The 19,439-nt window shown below is 44.7% G+C and overlaps 1 protein-coding gene across 1 annotated transcript in view; it reads left to right on the forward strand.

The window, feature by feature from the left end:
• Nucleotides 1-19,439, forward strand: part of LOC119957780 (heterogeneous nuclear ribonucleoprotein L-like) — a 52,213-nt gene that overhangs the window by 19,544 nt on the left and 13,230 nt on the right. The window contains exons 7-12 of the mRNA XM_038785864.1: nt 3,037-3,096; nt 5,579-5,898; nt 9,603-9,727; nt 9,824-10,025; nt 11,036-11,093; nt 12,124-12,144. Coding sequence (XP_038641792.1) covers nt 3,037-3,096; nt 5,579-5,898; nt 9,603-9,727; nt 9,824-10,025; nt 11,036-11,093; nt 12,124-12,144 — 786 coding nt within the window. The remainder of the gene's footprint in view (nt 1-3,036; nt 3,097-5,578; nt 5,899-9,602; nt 9,728-9,823; nt 10,026-11,035; nt 11,094-12,123; nt 12,145-19,439) is intronic.

Consider the following 19,439-nt stretch of genomic DNA (forward strand, 5'->3'; position numbering starts at 1 on the left):
CACATGGCAGAGTAGTATAAAACAGCAGAGCAGATTGTAGTAGTCCAGGATACTTAAAGCCTGAAGCTGCTCTTCATAGGAGCGGGATGTCCTCGTATAGAGATATGGAGCTGTTCTTGAGCTTTTGTGACCTTCATTGGAAGCGAGGAGGTGGCCATGGATAAGAATGGGATAGTAAGTTTAGTTGTACCTGCAGACAGCAGGATTGTTCAAGTGTTCACTTAATCTACACACAGTGTCCCCTGATGCAGAGAAGCGAATGCATAATGTTGATTTGGATGAAGTACATGTAAATTGTTGTTCACCAGATGCTGTGTTTGGGATCTTGATCAGTGGGAGGGTGTTGCGCCTCCTGTGCTTGCATGGGCCGGATGCCCGAAGAAAGACAACTTGTGTTGGGGATGATGGGGGAAATGAATTATCCCTATATTGTTTGTGCGCTCCAGTTTGTGCCCCTGTCTCAGCAGCACTACTGACTGAGAAGATGAAAGAGATTCGTGCTCTTTGCTGAGTTAAGTAACAGGCAGTCGTGGGAGTTGTTCCAGTCTATGTCGCATGTGCTGGAGTGAAAAGCTGCTGTCGGCCGGTTTAGACATGGTCCCACAGAATTAGATGAACTTCATTTCCTGGTGGCAGTAGTGGGTTTTACATTGCATTTCTGTTTCCATTCTATATATGCCTTGAATGGTGAATGTCACGTCAAATCCCAAATACTTTGCCTGATTTTTTAACTAAACTGTTCTCATCTATGAGCCTCCTTGGCTTTACATAGTACAAATTCAACCACCGTGGCTCATTTATAATGTGGTCACATGTGTACAACAGGGGTGAACCTTTTTTCTTGATTCTGCATTTCTCTGGTGGCTTTTGCACCTAATGAGCTGGGTTTTTTTTCTCCTACATTAGCACTGATCTGCAACATCAATTCCCTCTGCATTTAAAAAAAAACAACATTATGTTTTTGAGTATTTAGGTGCCCGTATTGTTTTACTTGGAGCTATGTTGTGTTCAAGTGTTTTGCAAGGCCAGGTGGGGGGTGGAATCTATGTGTAATGTGTCTGAGTTCCATCCCATAGATAGCAGCCAGTTAGTGATTCTTATGCATTTGTAATAATTTCTTGTCTTGAGATGCTTTTTTGAGATTATGTACCTTTTAATGTACACAGACTAGCGTTCACCGTGACCTTAATGCCTAAGCTGAATTATATAATTCAGCCAAACAGTTCTGGACTGTGGGCCTCCAATATGGAATGGTTTGACAGATATGTGCTTCTTGAGCACATAGGCATAACTGAGCAAACTTGGTTATCTAAAGGGTATTGGGAGGCTGGGGGGTAAAGGCATACTTGAACCCATTTTTTGTTTTAAATTTAGAGTACCCAATTATTTTTTCCAATTAAGGGGCAATTTAGAGTGGCCAATCTACCTATCCTGCACATTTTTGGGTTGTGGGGGGTGAAACCCATGCAGACACGGGGAGAATGTGCAAACTCCACATGGACAGTGACCCAGGGCCGGGATTCGAACCCAGGTCCTCAGTGCCGTAGGCAGCAATGCTAACCACTGCGCCACCGTGCTGCCATGAACCCATTTTAATAACCCACCTTCATGTTATTGTTGGCTTATTGATGTGATGGGATTTGTCACTTCAATATTTACCTTTTTTTTTTGCTGCAGCTGTATGCATGATATTTGGATATTTTGAGTGTAGGAGGGAAATACTTGAGGCATATGTTTCTCCTTCCACTTCTGTTTCCCACTTCTGAATTAACCTTGGATACACCCTAGAGTATATTTGTTTATCTTGCCCAAGTAACTATTTGCCTTTTTGAGCCTTGATAGCTACCATGAATGTCAGCAGGCAACTCAACTGCATCACAGCCAAGCCTCAACTTGCCCTTGCCCAAAGCCCAGTCATTTCAAGCAGAGGTTGAGGGGGGAAAAGTGGTGTGAGACCCCTGACCAATATTCTTCCTGCTCCTGAGCAGGTGCTGAAGCTCAAGTGTCAGACCATCGCGTGCTGTCCCAACTAGAATAATCTGATTACAGACAGGGCATTTACCATGTGGAATCAGCTGATCCATTTGAAATCTTCCCAAAGCATTGATCTTGCAATTTTGGTTTGGCTGAACTTGAATTCAACAACATTCTTCAGATATGGTCATTGGCCGTGTTTAATCACTGTTGGACCTGCTTATGATTAGTCATCCAGCAACATAGATACATTATCAAGTTTCTAATTCTATTATACTTTCTGGAAACTGTTCTGAATCATGGCCCACAGTGCCTGTTGTCTACTGAATGGGAGCATTTGCATTTGCATAAGCTATCGTCACTAGTTAGTTTAAGAGGAATATGCAGACACGGCTCACTTTGTATACAACGGACACCACTGCGGAAAATGTATACACAAACTTCCAAATGAACCAACAGCGTGTTGGGAATGCTGCTACCTGAGGGCTCAAACACAGAAGAACAGCTTTTCTTAAGTCACTTCTCACACTCTCTGACCTGCAGTCTTTCAGTGTTGAAATGTGTTTCTTCTGTAATTTCATCTGTGTGCTGTAAGCTTTTAAAGTGCAAATAAAGAACTATGATGTGTAGAGAATTCTTTCTAATTGTGATCGTTTGCTTCTATGGTGTTCATTTACTGTAAAATGTATGATGCAGGATTGAAGTTTCAAGCCTGTGTCGAATCAGCTTGCAACCGTATGTTTGATGGAGAACCATCTTTCAAACTGCCATTTGTTGCTGTTGAGACATAAAAGTGGTAAGATAATGTTCACTTGGACCTTGTGCCCTAGCACTGCTGTAAGTAGATTCATTTATGTATTAGTTCTGTCTTCCTTTGTGCAAACTATGGTCTTGATGTATATACTTTTTTAATGACTTTGAATAACTCTATTTAGTGTTACATGCTTGGGGAAATCTATTTAATCTAGTTCTGAAAGTGGGACCTCGTGGAACAATTTTTTAGCATTTTATTCATGCCAAATGCGATTTGCTTGTTAAGATTTTTTTCTATTTATGTTCCAGAGCCTTCAAATAAACGTTCAAGATTGCCCGCCTTGCTAGGCGATGCTCCATCTAGCTTTGGTGAGTCAAGGTGCATGGAAAAAAAATCCCACTGTTTCGCATTTGATTGTAGCGCACTCAATTCAGTCTCTGATTATCGACTTGAATTTTAAATTAGTGCATGCCCAGCACTCAGGATAGAGCATCAGATCCAGAGACTTTGAGTTCCAGACTTGCATTTTAATTGCTCCTTTCCTCAGTGAAGAAAGTCACAATCAATATTTGCAATCCGTGGATCATTTATTGCCCGTCTCTTCTGTTGTTGCAGCAAATGGGGGAGTGAGTGAGGAATGATGTGCTATTTTGTATCATTGTCGAGTGTGGGTGGACTTCCGAATCGCGCTGGATGAATCGTGTACACAGCCCGCCATGTGTTACATTGACAGTTCAGTTCCACTTAAAATCCTCTAAACATATGCGTTATAAAACTCGACCTTCTCTTTTCAATCTGAACCCCACGATGTTCTGAAATTATTCTCCTTTCAAATGATTTGTTTGTCCCAATTGTGTTCGCAGTTTCCATTGTCAGCTCCTCGGGTATTATCTACTCTGGAGCTTTGGCAGGTTATTTGCGGGGGGGGGGGGGGGGGGGACCTTGTGTGACACATTGCTTTGCTGCACAAACTGCTGATGCTGTCATGTACAAATGATGGAAGGCAGTTTCCATTGTGTATGCTTGGGGGGGGGGGGGGGGGGGGGGCTTTGTAGCTTAATGGAGAAAATCGGCAAGCCATTGGGGGAAGGAATAGCCATTTTGAAAGCAGATCAAAAACTGACTGACCAATTTTTGCTTTATGCTTCTCTTTAGCTATCCCCTTCAAAAGCAAAAAAAAAAATCCACTGACTTCGCTGGCCGTATAAATACACTGCTACACTTCTGGCAATTGATGTATCCCGGGTTTGATGGGTTTTTTTTTGTCAGTACTGTCTTGTAGTCGCCGTACTTTTCTTTAAAGAGCCTTAATAAATCTTAAAAAGAAATGTAGTGTCTGATCTGCTATGATGTATTTTCTCCTCCCGTTACTATGTGCCTAAGTCAGTGGCTGTCCAAACTTGCCCCACTGCAGGCTCCCAGGCAAAATGCTTGATTTGGTCTCGATTCGATGCCTATGTGAAAAGGTTGCCTCCATCCTTGTTAAAGTTTCTTAATTTTTAGAGCAGCACGGTGGCGCAGTGGTTATCATTGCTGGCTCATGGCGCCGAGGTCCCAGGTTCGATCCCGGCTCTGGGTCGCTGTCCGTGTGGAGTTTGCACATTCTCCTCGTGTTTGCGTGGGTTTCGTTCCCACAACCCAAAGATGTGCAGGGTAAGTGGATTGGCCACGCTAAATTGCCCCTTAATTGGATAAAATGAATTGGATACTCTAAATTCATTTTTTAAAAGTTTCTTAATTTTCCATTATACTGCATAAAAGGGTCTTTTAAAACAAATTGGATATTGGTGTTCATTTGTCGACCATTGAGTCTGTGTCTCAATTAAATAACTGTTGGGATACTTCAAGATACTTTGTCGCAGGCTTTTGTAGAGCCTAAAGCTTAGCCAATTGGTTGAGTCTAATACTTAGTTAAAACTTCAGTTGAAATCCAATTTTTTAATTGTTTGTACATGTCTCAGATTTTTACTTAAAACTTTAAATGGTTAGCTATATTAATCTACGTGCCTGGTTTTTGGCGTGGGGATATAAAGGCCCCATTCTGTTGTGGATTGTGGCGCTCTAACACAATTGGTGTGGCATGTGCTTGGCAGTCGTTTAGAAGAGGATACAGATGATTGGTTGGTGCTCCGATGTAAAAGAGGGGATGTGTTGGGTCCTCCAATCACCCCAAAACATGTTATGTAGACAGATGTCCCAGATTTTGTTTTTTATTTTGTATATGTGGTGTGTATTTTCTTGCCTTTAGAGTAATTTGTTCTAATTTAAATCACTTCAGCAGCAAGCTTTTGTGAGTTTAAAAACCAGGTAGGCCATTCGGCCCATTGAAACTGATCCGTCATTCAGTCAGATCATGGCCAAAGGTGTTACGGTATGCTGCAGCCACCGTAACAGCTTTTTTATTCGTTGTATAAAATAAAACTTAAAAATGTTTAAAGGATGTCTGTATTGGGTGTTGCACAAGAGAACCATTGTATCCATCCTATCCTACAAATAAGATCAATAACCAGCTAATTGGTCAAGTAAATATTGCCTCTGAGCGCATCCTTCTTTTCTTTAAAAGAAGAAAGTACCATGGGATCTTCTACCTGCCCATGCTTAAGCACCTCCTGACAATGTAGCACTTCCTCAGTACTTTGTGTCAGTACAGTTATGTACTTACAACCTAGTGTGGGGCTTATCTAATTTAGATACAGCCACTGACCCAAGCTTGACTCTCAATTATGACTCGCAACGTGGTTCCAAAAAACCAACCGGCAGGGTCAAGGCCAGTTCTTTTTGTCTTAAATTGGCACATTCCTTTATTTCAGTCGTTTTCCTGAACGTGCTTTTGTTTTGCATCAAAAACAGGTCATGGCTACCCTCCTTCATCGTACCATGGCTTTTACGACGATGATGACTATGCTCCACCACATCATTACGAAGGCAGGGGAATGGGTGCTCCACCACCGCCGCCTCCAGTTGGAGGTCCTCGTAGGGGTCCACCTTCACGGCGCTACTCATCTCCTCAGTATGGTGCTCCAGTACCACCACCTCCTCCACCTCTACCACATGGCGATTATGGTCCTCTGGCTGATAGTCCAGTGCTGATTGTTTATGGGCTAGATGTTAAGAGAATGAACCCAGACAGAGTGTTCAATGTCTTCTGTCTTTATGGCAATGTTCATAAGGTATGTTTGCACTGACATTGATGTATGATGTTTTTTTCAAAGCCTTAAATTGGTTTGCTCTTAAACTTGCAATCTCTTATTTCCCACTTTTTTGAGGCTTTAAATCTTAAAACTGCACTGTCATTTCTGTTGGACTGGTGTGACATCTCAATTTATCAGTGCAGAAAGCTGCCATAAATTATGTAATATATTCTGTATATTGATTCTGATTCTGTGTGAGACCTTGGGCAAGTTTGTGATGTACTTAGAAGTGTAGTTATTGTTGGTTGTGTTTGGGGAAATGTTGCAGCCAGTTTAAGACCATAAGATGCAGGAGCAGAAGGACGCCACTCGGCCCATCGAGTCTGCTCTGCCATTCAATGGGATCATGACTGATTTGACATAATCCTCCCCTCCACTTTCCTACCTTAGCCTCTTAACCCTAGATTCCCTTACTGATTACAAATCTGTCTATCTCAGCCTTGAACATATTTAATGATTCAGCCTCTCCGGCTCTCTGTGGTAAAGAATTCCACAGATTTGTTGCCCTCTGAGAAGAAATTCCTCCTCATCTGTCTTAAATGGGCGACCCCTTTACTCTGGCGATCATATTCTCTGGTCCTAGGCTCCACCGACTCCCACAGCTACCTCGACTACAGCTCTTCACATCCTGTAAGGACACCATTCCATTCTCCCAGTTCCTTCTCCTCAATTGCATCTGTTTAGACGATGCCACTTTCAAAAACGAAGTTGCTGACATGTCTTCCATCTTCCACTTCTCAACTACCCTGTGTGATAGGGCTCTCAACCATGTCCGACCCATCTCCCGCATCTCTGCTCTCATCCCTTCCCTCCCAGAACCAGGATAGTGTCCCCATTAGTCTCACTTTACACACCACCAGACTCCGCATTCAAAGGATCATCCACCATTTACACCAATTCCAGCATGATGCCACTACCAAACCCTCATTCCCCCTGTCAGCATTGCACAGGGACCGTTCCCTCCAAAATACCCTTGTTTACTCCTCTGTCATCTCCAACACCTCCCCCTTTTCCCACTCAATTGCAGAAGGTGCAGCTCCTGCCGCTTTACCTCCTCTTTGCTCATCATCCGAGGGCCTAAACACTATATTCTGGTCAAGCAACGCTTCAAGTGCACCTCTTTCAATCTGGTCTATTGCATTCGCTGCTCTCAATGCTGTATCTTCTACGTTGGAGAGACTAAATGCAGACTGGGTGGCACTTTGCAGAATACATTCTTTAATAATAATAATGATCTTTATTATCACAAGTAGGCTTACACTGCAATGAAGTTACTGTGAAAAGCCCCTAGTCGCCACATTCCAGCATCTGTTTGGGTAGCAGAGGGCGAGTTGCCTAACAGCATGTCTTTCGGGACTAGTGGGAGGAAACCGGAGCACCTGGACGAACCCGAGCAGACTCCGAAACAGACAGTGACCCAGCTGAGAATCGAACCTGGGACCCCGGCGCTGTGAACCCACAGTGCTAACCACTGTGCTACCGTGCAGCCCATACCTTCAGTCGGTCCGCAAGCAGGACCCAGACTTTCCTGTCACTTGCCATTTAATAATTCAAAAAATTAAAAAAAAAAAATTTAGTGTACCCAATTCATTTTTTCCAACTAAGGGGAAATTTAGTGTGGCCAATCCACCTAAAATGTACATCTTTGGGTTGTGGGGGCGAAACCCACGCAAACACGGGGAGAATGCAAACTGCACACAGACAGTGACCCAAAGCCGTGATCGAACCTGGGACTTCAGCGCTGTGAGGCAGCAATGCTAACCACTACGCCACCGTGCTGCCCTTCCATTTAATTATAATCTTTATTGTCGCAAATAGGCTTACATTTACACTGCAATGAAGTTCTGTGAAAAGCCCCGAGTCGCCACATTCCAGCGCCTGTACGAGTACACAGAGGGAGAATTCAGAATGTCCAAATGACCAAATTTCAACTCCCTGTTCTGCTCTCATTGTCCACATGTCCGTGCTTGCCCAGCTGCAATGTCCCAATGAAGTCCAACACAGACTGGAGGAACAGCACTTCATCTACCAATTAGGCAGGTTACAGCCTTCTGGAATTAGCATTGAGTTCAACAACGTCAGACTGTGAACTCTCTCCATCACCCTATTTTTGTTTCCATCAATTTATTTTCATTTCTTCCATCGATTTATTTTTTCCCCTCACCATTGTCTTCCCACCCTACTAGGGCCATCTGTTCCAAGTTGTCGTTTGACACACTGCTCAACTTTGAAAATGAAAATCGCTTATTGTCACAAGTAGGCTTCAAATGAAGTTACTGTGAAAAGCCCCTAGTCGCCACATTCCGGCACCTGTTTGGGGAGGCTGGTGCAGGAATGGAACCGTGCTGCTGGCCTGCCATGATCTGCTTTCAAAGCCAGCGATTTAGCCGTGTGCTAAACTCGCCCCATGTCCTGCCATTAACACGTTCTGAGCTCTGAATGTGCCACTATCAATGCCCTTCTCAGTCATTATCACCACCATTTACATTCCCTTTGTTTTATCTTCCACGACGTCGTTGTCATTCTCCACCTATTGCTGGTCCTCTATCTAACCCCCACTGCTCCACGACCCCTTCCTTCCCACCACAGTATAAATCTCATCCTATTTTCAGTGCTCTCTAGCTTTGATAAAGAATCATTCAGACTCGAAACGTTAGCTCCGTTCTCTCTCCGTAGATGTCGAAGTCAGACCTGCTTAGGTTGTCCAGCGTTTTCTGTTTTTTTGCTTCAAATTCCACAGTAATTTGCTTTTATCTTAGTACTTTTTTTTCTGTGTGTCTATCCTATCAAGCCAGCCCCCCCCCCGGAGAATCCTATAAGTCTCGATAAGGTCAACTCTCATTCTTCTAAACTCCATGGAGTAGAGGCCTGATCTACTCGATCGCTCCTCATAAGAAATTCCCTCCATATTTGGGATCAACTTAGTGAACCTTCTCTGGACTCCTTCCAATGCCAGTATATGTTTCGTAGATATGGGGGCCAGCGCTGTTCACAGTATTCCAGGTGTGCCCTTGTGCAGTTTTGGCAGGATTTTCCTATTTTTATACTCCATTCCCAATTACCTGCTGAACTTGCATACTAGCTTTTTGTGATTTATACATGAGGACTCCCACTACCCTCTGTGCTGCAGTTTTTTTGCAGTCTTTCTCCATTTAAATAATATTCAGCTCTTTTATTCTTACTTCATTTTCCCACATTATATTCCATCTGCAAAGTTTTTGCCCACTCCTCGCCTGTCTGTATCCCTCTGTAAGCTCTGCGTCTCCCTCACCACTTGCCTTCCCACCTATTTTTGTGTCATTTGACACTTAAAAGACTGAAATGAGTTACACGACCACTGTTTTGCTGGTGTTGGTTGATAAATATTGGCCAAATGTTGAGAGAGCCCAGAAATCACCTTCTGCGTTCAAATTCCTTAGTCTTTTTCTCGCCCCTTGAGGTGTGGCATTAATGTACCAGCAGCAAAGTTCCCTCTTAAGATGTGTGTGACCGTACAGCAAGCTGGAAGTTACTGCGCGCAAGTCCTCTCCTTTTAAGGTACCGCACAATAGCATTTAAAGGTGGTGTGTTTAATAGCACAACGCAAAGACGACACATTTGATGCTGACTACCAGAGTTCCAGTTTTGGCTTTTTCCCCCGAAATATTCACCCGTGCATTAAACACTCTCAAATCTATCTCTAGGTTAAATTCTTAAAAAGTAAATCTGGAGCTGCCATGGTGGAGATGGGGGATGGATTTGCTGTAGACCGAGCCCTCACATGTCTCAACACCGAAAACTTTCTGTTTGACCAGCACATAAACGTGTGGTAAGAGAACGGCGCTCTCTGTGGTTTCTGGACGGAGTAATTTTGACTGGTGTTTGAGAGTGTTTTGCTGAGGTTTGTTTTTGCCCCTTTCCGTAGTGTATCAAAACAGAAGGTTATCGTTCCTGGCCAGTCATTTGAGTTGGAAGATGGCTCTTGTAGTTTCAAGGACTACTCAACCAACCGAAACAACCGGTTCACAAATATGAAACAAGCTGCCAAAAATCGAATCCAAAAGCCCAACAACATGCTACATTTTTTCAGTGCTCCTCCAGCCATTAAAGAAGAGACGTTCTATCAGGTTTGTATTTATTTTGTTTTGTTTGGAGGTGTTTCGGTTCTGTGGTGGCAGCAGGCATCCACTTAGTGATCTCATCTTTTCAAATCTGCAGAAGTCATGCCGCACACGACTAAAGTTGCCTGACCCCTGCTGCGGTGTCACAATGCACAGGGCCACTGTGCTGCCCCCCGCCCCGAGCCAGCACTGGCATTCAGTAGGACCATGGCCAATCTTCTGAACCAACTCCACTTGTCAAGGCTATCAATATATATCTCTTGTTTGCCCTAATTCCCAAAAAATCTATCCTACTCGTCTCCGTCTTGAGAATGACTGAACATTCGCAGTCCTCTGGAAAATTCTTGAGATTCACAACCCTAGTTTCCCCTTTGGTGTACTTCCAAGTATTGGTGTATTTATTGGCTTCTAAAACATCTGTTATCACAAAATTAATCTTGGGGAATGATCTTTCAGTGTTTGAAGCTGGGGGTAGAATATTTTTACTTTGGTAAGGAATAATAAATGGCTTATCGAATAGAGACTATGATTTGTACCCCATAAGATAGGAAATAGCCCCCCGAAAACATTTTATGCTGTTCTCTCAGACGTTCTGATGCTCAATGTGGAGACAAGCGGTAGATAGTTATCAGCAGGGGATTTTCCTGGCCTTCTTTGACCGGAAGCGATGAGAATTTATGGGCTCTGGAGTCCATGTTGTAGGCCACGTTCTTACGACTGCTGAGTTTCATCTGCTTTTGATGCTCTGACTTTCCAATTTGGTGGAACTCTTTCGTTCACCCTTCTTACAATCCATGCGCTGTTGGGAGGTAAATCTTTCTCTTCCTCTCCCGCATCCTAAAATGGACTGATTGATGCTCCAGGAGCGGAATTGGAGTGCAAAGGTGACTGGCATTTAGCAAGTGATTCCTTTACTGATGTACCAAGCTCTGCATTTTCTGTTTGCTCTGCACGTCTGATTTCTTGGTTGATGTGTGGTCTAAGATCAGGCTGATAAATTTTCATTTTATTTCCAGATATCTGACAAACTTGATGTGAAGAGGCCCAAAAGTGTTATATTTTTCAGCGGGAAAGGTAAATGGCTTATTCTAAGAATTACTCTATATAGCTCGGGTTAATTTTAGAGCCATTTATCACACTCTAATTTCAAAATGTGAGGAATGATGGGTGTATGAAATTCTCACAATGCATTGTTAGTTAGTGCTGTAACATTCTGTGGAACACTTTTAAATTATGTAGTGTCAAACATGGGTTCTAATTTTCCTGCCACACTGAGATATCTGAGAATATTTTGTGATGGACTTAAAAGCATTGGTCTAGCATTTGAACGTATTGGCTTATTTATCTTCTCTCCTCCTCCTCCTCCTCCTTCCCCCCCGGCCGCCCAAAAAAAAAGCGGTGTATCAACCTGCTGTATAAGTTGGTGTCAGCATTATAGACCTGGTAGCAGTACTCTTATTATTTTACATTATTACCGTCAGGTCTGAGTGGGATATAATGTATTGATACACTTACTGGCTACTATATAATAGCTTAGGTGGACTCCAGATCTCATCCCAACACCAAGCTTGGAGACTCTGATGTTTTCCAGTTTCATTACTTTTTTTTTTTGATTTGCTATTTGAACCAGGATGGAGGAATACTTCTACATTATAATTTGAGCGGATCAGTAAGGACTTTTGAGATTTTCCTCACGGTAGCATGGTGGTTAGCATCAATGCTTCACAGCTCCAGGGTCCCAGGTTCGATTCCCGGCTGGGTCACTGTCTGTGTGGAGTCTGCACGTCCTCCCCGTGTGTGCGTGGGTTTCCTCCGGGTGCTCCGGTTTCCTCCCACAGTCCAAAGATGTGCGGGTTAGGTGGATTGGCCATGCTAAATTGCCCGTAGTGTAAGGTTAATGGGGGGATTGTTGGGTTACGGGTATACGGGTTACGTGGGTTTAAGTAGGGTGATCATTGCTCGGCACAACATCGAGGGCCGAAGGGCCTGTTCTGTGCTGTACTGTTCTATGTTCTATGAATGTACCTGTGTGGATAAACTTATTGTTTAATTGTGTGTGCTCTCTTTTTATGGTCTGTGGCATTTTCCAATCCACTCCGTCCAGCTGGGTCAAAAGGAAATCAAAGTAAGACCTGACTTCAATTCACTTTGCTAATTACTGTTTGTTTTCCTTTGGTAATACTTGAATTTTGAATTATTGACTGGGGGCAGGAGGTTGTGTTGGAATACTGATGACAGCCAGTCATATAGATTTAATCCAGTTAGCTCAGAATTTTATTAACGATTTACTGTTTGTAAGCCATTTGATCCGTGCTGCTGGAAAATTGTGGGTAGACTAGAGGGTGTGTGCCCCAGCATTTACAAGCAGTGCTGGGGATGGTATCATCATACATTCTAAAATGGGCGTTTCCGACAATAGTTATACATATGCAGCAAATCCAGGGCTACAGTAATTTCAACTGGATTGTGATAGGACACAGTGGTAGCACAGTGGATAGCACTGTTGCTTCAGAGCCGTAGGGACTCTAGTTCGATTCCCGCTTGGGTCACTCTGTGGAGTCTGCGTGGGTTTCCTCCGGTGCTCCAGTTTCCTCCCACGAGTCCCGAAAGACGTGCTTGTTAGGTGAATTGGACATTCTGAATTGAAAATGAAATGAATGAAAATCGCTTATTGTCACGAGTAGGCTTCGATGAAGTTACTGTGAAAAGCCCCTAGTCGCCACATTCCGGCGCCTGTCCGGGGAGGCTGGTACGGGAATTCTCCCTCTGTGTACCCGAACAGGCGCCGGAGTGAGGCGACTAGGGGATTTTCACAGTAACTTCATAGCAGTGTTAATGTAAGCCTACTTGTGACACTAATAAAGATTATTAGTTGCAGTTAAGCTATTCTGGATAGATTGAGTGTAAGTTGGTTCACCTACCTCTATCATCGAATCTGAAAGTGGAGTTTCAAGTTTATTGAAATCACCAAAGATGGCGATTCCAGCTGGATCCAATCTGTCATCGAGCTATGATGATTTGCTTGTCAGCGATTGGAACACCTCCGAAACAAGAGACAGTGGCAGTGGCCATGCTCTCTATTGAGCGTGGCAGATGTGGACTTTGGGTCCTCGCTTGATTCACTTCCAGATTGATGGGGACTGAAACCATGAAGAGTAGTATTGAGGTGATGCTTGGTGTAAAAATATGACACAAGAAATAGGAGCAGCGATAAGTCATTCAGCCCTTCGAGCCCCCTCTGCCATTAAGTGAGGTCATGGCCAACACCATTTTCCTGCACTATCCCTGTTTCCCTTGATATTTTTAATATGTAGAAATTTATCACTCTCAGTCTTGAACATACTTGTCAACTGAGCCTCCACAGCCCTCTGGGGTAGAGAGTTCCAAACATTTGCCACTCTTGAGTGAAAAAATTCCTCTTGCCTCTGTCCTAAATGGCCAGCCCATTATTTTGAAACTTTGTCCTGGGTTCGAAATTATGTTGCAGCCCCCTCTTTGCACGAGAACAAGTCAAAATTTTGGAATACTAAATGAACCTGCAGGCCGATCAGGGGAAACCAAAATTCAGCAATCTGAACTGCAGCTCATAATCGAGCTTAGTCCATTGGCCTTGCTATTAAGGGACTGGGATTGCACAACAACATTGAGGGTAGACACAGATGACAGTAATGTCTGTTCAACCTCACTATTATGTTTGTAATGTTTTCATACCAATGCCACCTGAATAAAATGGGGTCGAGGGTGCTTCCCAGTGATGGTCAATACAAGGCACTCAATGTGTCTTCCACCTCTGCACCTTCGCTTTTGTTTACAGTCTTGTTTTTGTTTTGGCGCATAGCACAATATATGGCAGTAAAGCATAGAAGGATCAGTTCTTCTGTTTTTGGTAATGTTGACCATAAAATCCCGACAGTGCAGAAGGAGGCCATTCGGCCCATCATGTCTACACCGACCCTCTATAATAATAACCGCTTATTGTCACAAGTAGGCTTCAATTAAATTACTGTGAAAAGCCCCTAGTTGCCACATTCCGGCGCCTGTTTGGGAAGGCCAATACGGAATTGAACCCGCGCTGCTAGCCTTGTTCTGCATTACAAGCCAGCTGTTTAGCCCACTGTTTAGCCCACTAGCGAAACCTGACCCTGCGCCCCCCCATATTCTCCGCCTAACCGTTGGGACCTAAGGGGTGATTTAGCATGGCTAATCCACCTAATTTACACATCTTTAGTCTGCGGGAGAAACCGGAGCACCCGGAGGAAACCCACGTAGACTCGGGGAGAATGTGCAAACGCCACACAGTCACCCAAGGTCGGATTCGAACCTGGATCCCTGGCCCTGTGAGGCAGCTGTGCTAACCACAAAATGCTTTTCCTTAATTTGCTGTATGGGACTTCCTCTGGTGATTGCACTCTGTAAAGCTGTCGTTTGGTGGGGCACAGTTGGTTTGCCATGAAGTCTGCAATGTATTTTTTTTACTGGGATGTGGGAGGCAGTAACAAGGTCGCCTGTCCCTAAAAGCACTAAACAATCTAATGTGGCATAACTTTGTGTAATTTCACTGACATCTTTTTATTCTGAATAGCTACAAATGGCACTAGTTGAAAACTGTTCCAGGACTTGGTTGCCAGCGAGCTTAATCAAGAGTTCTGGGTATTTTTAGAGCTGCCTTTGTACTGCGTTTAATGCGAGAGCGGGAGAGCATAATATGCTCTTTGCAACCCGGTCTGAGTGTGCGTATTCATTGAGGCGGGGTTTCTAAAACAAATTGGTGTTGCTAGCATGAGTGAATCCAGTAAATCCACTCCAGATTTGCGACTTGAGATCTACGAGGAATCAGCACTTGAATCCTGTTGAAAAGAAAAATCACAGCAGCCAGTGGCCACCTCCCTGTTCTCTGCTTAAAGAAAGAAAGCAATATAGATGGTCTGGAATGCATGTGTTCAATCCAGATGGAAAAACAATGACTTTACATTGTGACAGTAGCTCTCTTTTGTTCTCTTCGAAGGTCACGAGTCTGTGGAACTCTAACCCAGAGAGCGATTGAGGCAGAATCATTGTGTATTCGTAAGGCAGGGGTAGATAGATTCTTGACTAACTGGGAGCCATAGGGGTATCTGTGGTCGGTGGGGGATATTGCTGTTGAGGCCATTAATTCGATCGGCTATGATCTTATTGAATGGCAGAGCAGGCTTGAGGGGCAAAATGGTCTACTGCTCCCAATCCTAATTCTTTTTTTTTTTAAATTTAGATTACCCAATTTTTTTTTCCAATTAAGGGGCAATTTAGCGTAGCCAATCCACCTAACCTGCACATCTTTGGGTTGTGGGGGCGAAACCCACGCAGACACGGGGAGAATGTGCAAACTCCACACGGACAGTGACCCAGGGCCGGGATTCGAACCCGGGTCCTCAGCGCCGTAGGCATCAATGCTAACCACTGCGCCACCGTGCTGCCCCCCAATCCTAATTCAAATGATCTTCAAAAAAAGTCACAACTGTTATGTAGGTTAAGGATTTGATTCCAATATGAATTCTATTGTGGCAGCTCATGGTTGGAAGGTTGATACTACTTCATGCATATACTAGTTTGGAGTTATGCGGAGTCAAGTAGGCTTGACTAATAAAAAGCAAACTAATATTGACTTTTCAAATTCTGACCAAGATTGCAACAAAATAAACCTTGATTTTATTCCTATTCGTTGCAATTTTAGTTAATTTAGACTGACTGGGCCGAGCAGAGTAAACTATTAGTTGTAATAATGAGTTAATAGGGACAAAGCTGCATTAATGTATATCCAAATATTAGTCCTGTACCATCCTGTTCTGATGACAAAGCTGAAACATCAACTCTGCTTTTGTTTTTGTCTCTGTCTCTACAGAGGCTGCATGTCCTGCTGGGTTTATCCAGCTTTTTATTTCCGCTTTCTAGCATCCACCGTATTTTGCTTTTGAATGATTTAAATACTGGTAACAAATGAAATCCAGTTTCACAGCTGTGCATGAAGAAGCTTCTTTTGTGTTACATGTGGGTTGCTGAGCGAGAAAGTAGGGTAAATCTCCCCCTTTCTCCACATCTCTCTTTTGTCTGCAACAACATGTGGTTTTTTTCATGTGTCCCGAATTTCGGTCCATTTGCGATGCACAGATTACAGACTGGATGGCTGCACTCTTGTGGTTTTGGATGAAAGGCAGTTAAGGAAGTTGGAGGCCTCTGGGTTTCCAGAAGAGGTCATGGCCAAGTTTCTGCAGAGTCCAATCTTTGCAGGTGAAGACCTCACGGTTTGGGCCTCACGGTAGCATGGTGGTTAGCATCAATGCTTCACAGCTCCAGGGTCCCAGGTTCGATTCCCGGCTGGGTCACTGTCTGTGTGGAGTCTGCACGTCCTCCCCGTGTGTGCGTGGGTTTCCTCCGGGTGCTCCGGTTTCCTCCCACAGTCCAAAGATGTGCGGGTTAGGTGGATTGGCCATGCTAAATTGCCCGTAGTGTAAGGTTAATGGGGGGATTGTTGGGTTACGGGGTTACGTGGGTTTAAGTGGGGTGATCATGGCTCGGCACAACATTGAGGGCCGAAGGGCCTGTTCTGTGCTGTACTGTTCTATGTAAGACCAGTTAGTCTCTTTGACTGACTCTCACTCTGCCTGGGTGACTGGTTGTTCAGGCATGCTTGTGTTCCTACTGGAGTAATAATCCCATAGGTTTCCAGGCTGACTGGCTTCTGGCTAGTTCTTGGAATAATAAGATTTGTCATCTGAAGTTGGTTTTGATTGTGACCGCATGGTCGATTCTTCTATTGCCCACACTATGTTAGAAGCCAGTGATACATAACGGGGAATGAATGGTGGCAGTTCTCACCTACTTATGATAAACTGGTTCCTCCAACTCTTTGTTACAGGTCTGGTCTTGCGAACATTGTGGGGCTGGGGCTGCTGATTTTGAGTTTAGGTACACACCCAATCGATGCTGTAAATTTCAATTTCCTTTTTTTTCCTATTGGTTATGCATTTTAAAAAAATGTTTTTATTCTCCATTTTCACATTTTCCTTCAAAATTTACACCCCACCCACAGACAGTAAACGGTAACAAATACAAAATCAATCCCCTTAACAATAACAACGATCCCATCCTCCCACCACCCCAAACAACGGCCCACCTGTCAATATATGCATCCAATAAAACAAACCCTCCCACGGTGGAAACAATAAAACAAAGGAGAAAAAGAAAAAGGAGTCCGGGACCGCCCATGGTCACCATAGAGTCCCCCCCCCCCCCCCAAACACACTCCACGCCATCCAACCTCTGAAGGAGTACCATACATGATACCCCCAAGAACTGTAAATACCCCGCCCCTCCAACTCCTCCCCTCCACTGCCTCTTGTAAAACCCCCCCCCCCCCCCCCCACCCACTTTCCACCCCGGCTAGACCACTCGGACCCTGTTCTGCCAGGCTCCGATGGCCGCAGCCCCTCCCCCCACCTCACTCCCGTTCACTGGCCGGCTTAAACCGGCCAGCGTAGAGGCCCCCGCCCGGGTCCCTTTCCCCCTTGCGTGGCCGCAGGAAAGCCCAGAAATCCCCTTTTAGCACACAAACCCCGCATATCCACCTACACCCCAAAGAGCCCTCACTTCGAGTGAAAGTCCCATCACTTCCCCTGTCCAAATATATACAACAGGTTATGCATTTTTAATGTTTTTTCAAAAGAGAGTATTCCACCCCCCAGTCATTTGCATTTCAAGGCTTTCCAGTGACCTGTAATTACAAAAGGTTACCTGACCGGCAGCCATCTTCGTAGCACATTGTCCAAGTCAATTTCAAAAAGGTGACATTGCATTAAGTCAGTGTCTTGAAAGTTAGAAATATGACCAGCTGGATTCTCCGGCCGCCGACGCCGAGATTGCGATCAGTGACCGGCCGGAGAATCCAAGTTTCCGATGAAGTCGAGGACGGTGCTGCTTTGGCAAAGCTCTGCCCCTCCCAAGCAGCATTCTCTGAGTATGCCGCGCCATGTATCCATGGCCTCCGGACAGTGACAGCAACCCAGAACGCTCGACCGCACAGACCTATTTTCCGATGCAGGAACTGGAGGCAAGGCAACAAATCCTCCATACACTCACCGACCAGAGTGAATAGCCTCATTGGACACAACCATACCCTTAACACTGCATACTCACACCGTCTCCCAGGCTTGAAAAGAAGCAGTCACTCCAGGAAGCGTGGAAAACGTGCAGGCCTGCAGGTGAGAGTTAAACAAAGCGGCCCCAAAACCCCTCTGCCTCGCTTACTCCTAGCTAATGTCTAATGTCTACAAAACAAACTAGACGAACTTAAAGCCAGACTCACTGTTCAAAGAGAACTGGGGGACTACTGTGTGCTCTGTTTCACGGAGACATGGCTCACTCCTGCTTCACCAGACTGTGCCCTACAACCAAAGGGCTTCTCAATCCACAGAATGGACCGTATGGCGGCCCCAGGCAAGGCTGGGGGAGGTGGGGTCTGCCTCCTAATCAACACCTCCTGGTGCCTAGATGTAGCAACACTGGCGAGTTTCTGCTCCCCAGACCTAGAATACCTGATGCTAAAATGCCGCCCCAACTACCTTCCGCGAGAGTTCAGCTCTGTTATCCTGACGGCAGTTTACATCCCACCCCATGCGAACGTGACAGTCGCACTGGATGAAGTAATCACCACCACAAATAGCCTTGAAATGAAACATCCCGAGGCCTTGTTCATTGTAGCTGGGGACTTCAATCAGGCCAAGCTCGAGCGTACTACCAACTTACTACCAACACGTCACCTGTTCCATCAGAGGCCCAAACATCCGGGATCACTGCTTCACAAATATCAAACATGCGTATTGCTCTATTGCCTGCCCACACTTTGGCAAATCTGACCACAAGGCTGTGCTCCTGCTCCCGGCCTAGAAGAAAAAACCAAAGCGGGAGAATCCGTCAAAGAAAGTTGTGCATTATTAGTCTGAGGAATCGGATGATCTCCTACGGGATTGCTTCGAGTCAGTGGACTGGTCAGTATTTAAAAACTCTGCGACCAGCCTGAACGAGTACGCCACTACAGTAACTGACTTCATTAGTAAGTGTGTAGAAGACTGTGTGCCAAAGAAGCAAATCCACGTGTTTCCCAATCGGAAACCCTGGATGAACAGGGATATCCATTGCTTACTGAAGTCTAGGTCTGAGGCATTCAAGTCAGACGACCCTGACCTATACAAGAAAGTCGGATATGATCGAAGGAGATCCGTCAAAGATGCCAAAAGACAGTACTGGACCAAGCTCGAGTCCCAGGCTAGCCACACGGACCCCCGCTGACTATGGCAAGGTCTGCAAGACATAACGGGCTACAAGATGATGGCATGTAAAATCATCAGCTCCAATGCACCCCTCCCTGATGAGCTCAACGCATTCTAT

This window comes from Scyliorhinus canicula, chromosome 27, assembly GCF_902713615.1.
Source record: "Scyliorhinus canicula chromosome 27, sScyCan1.1, whole genome shotgun sequence".
NCBI classification, from domain to species: domain Eukaryota; kingdom Metazoa; phylum Chordata; class Chondrichthyes; order Carcharhiniformes; family Scyliorhinidae; genus Scyliorhinus; species Scyliorhinus canicula.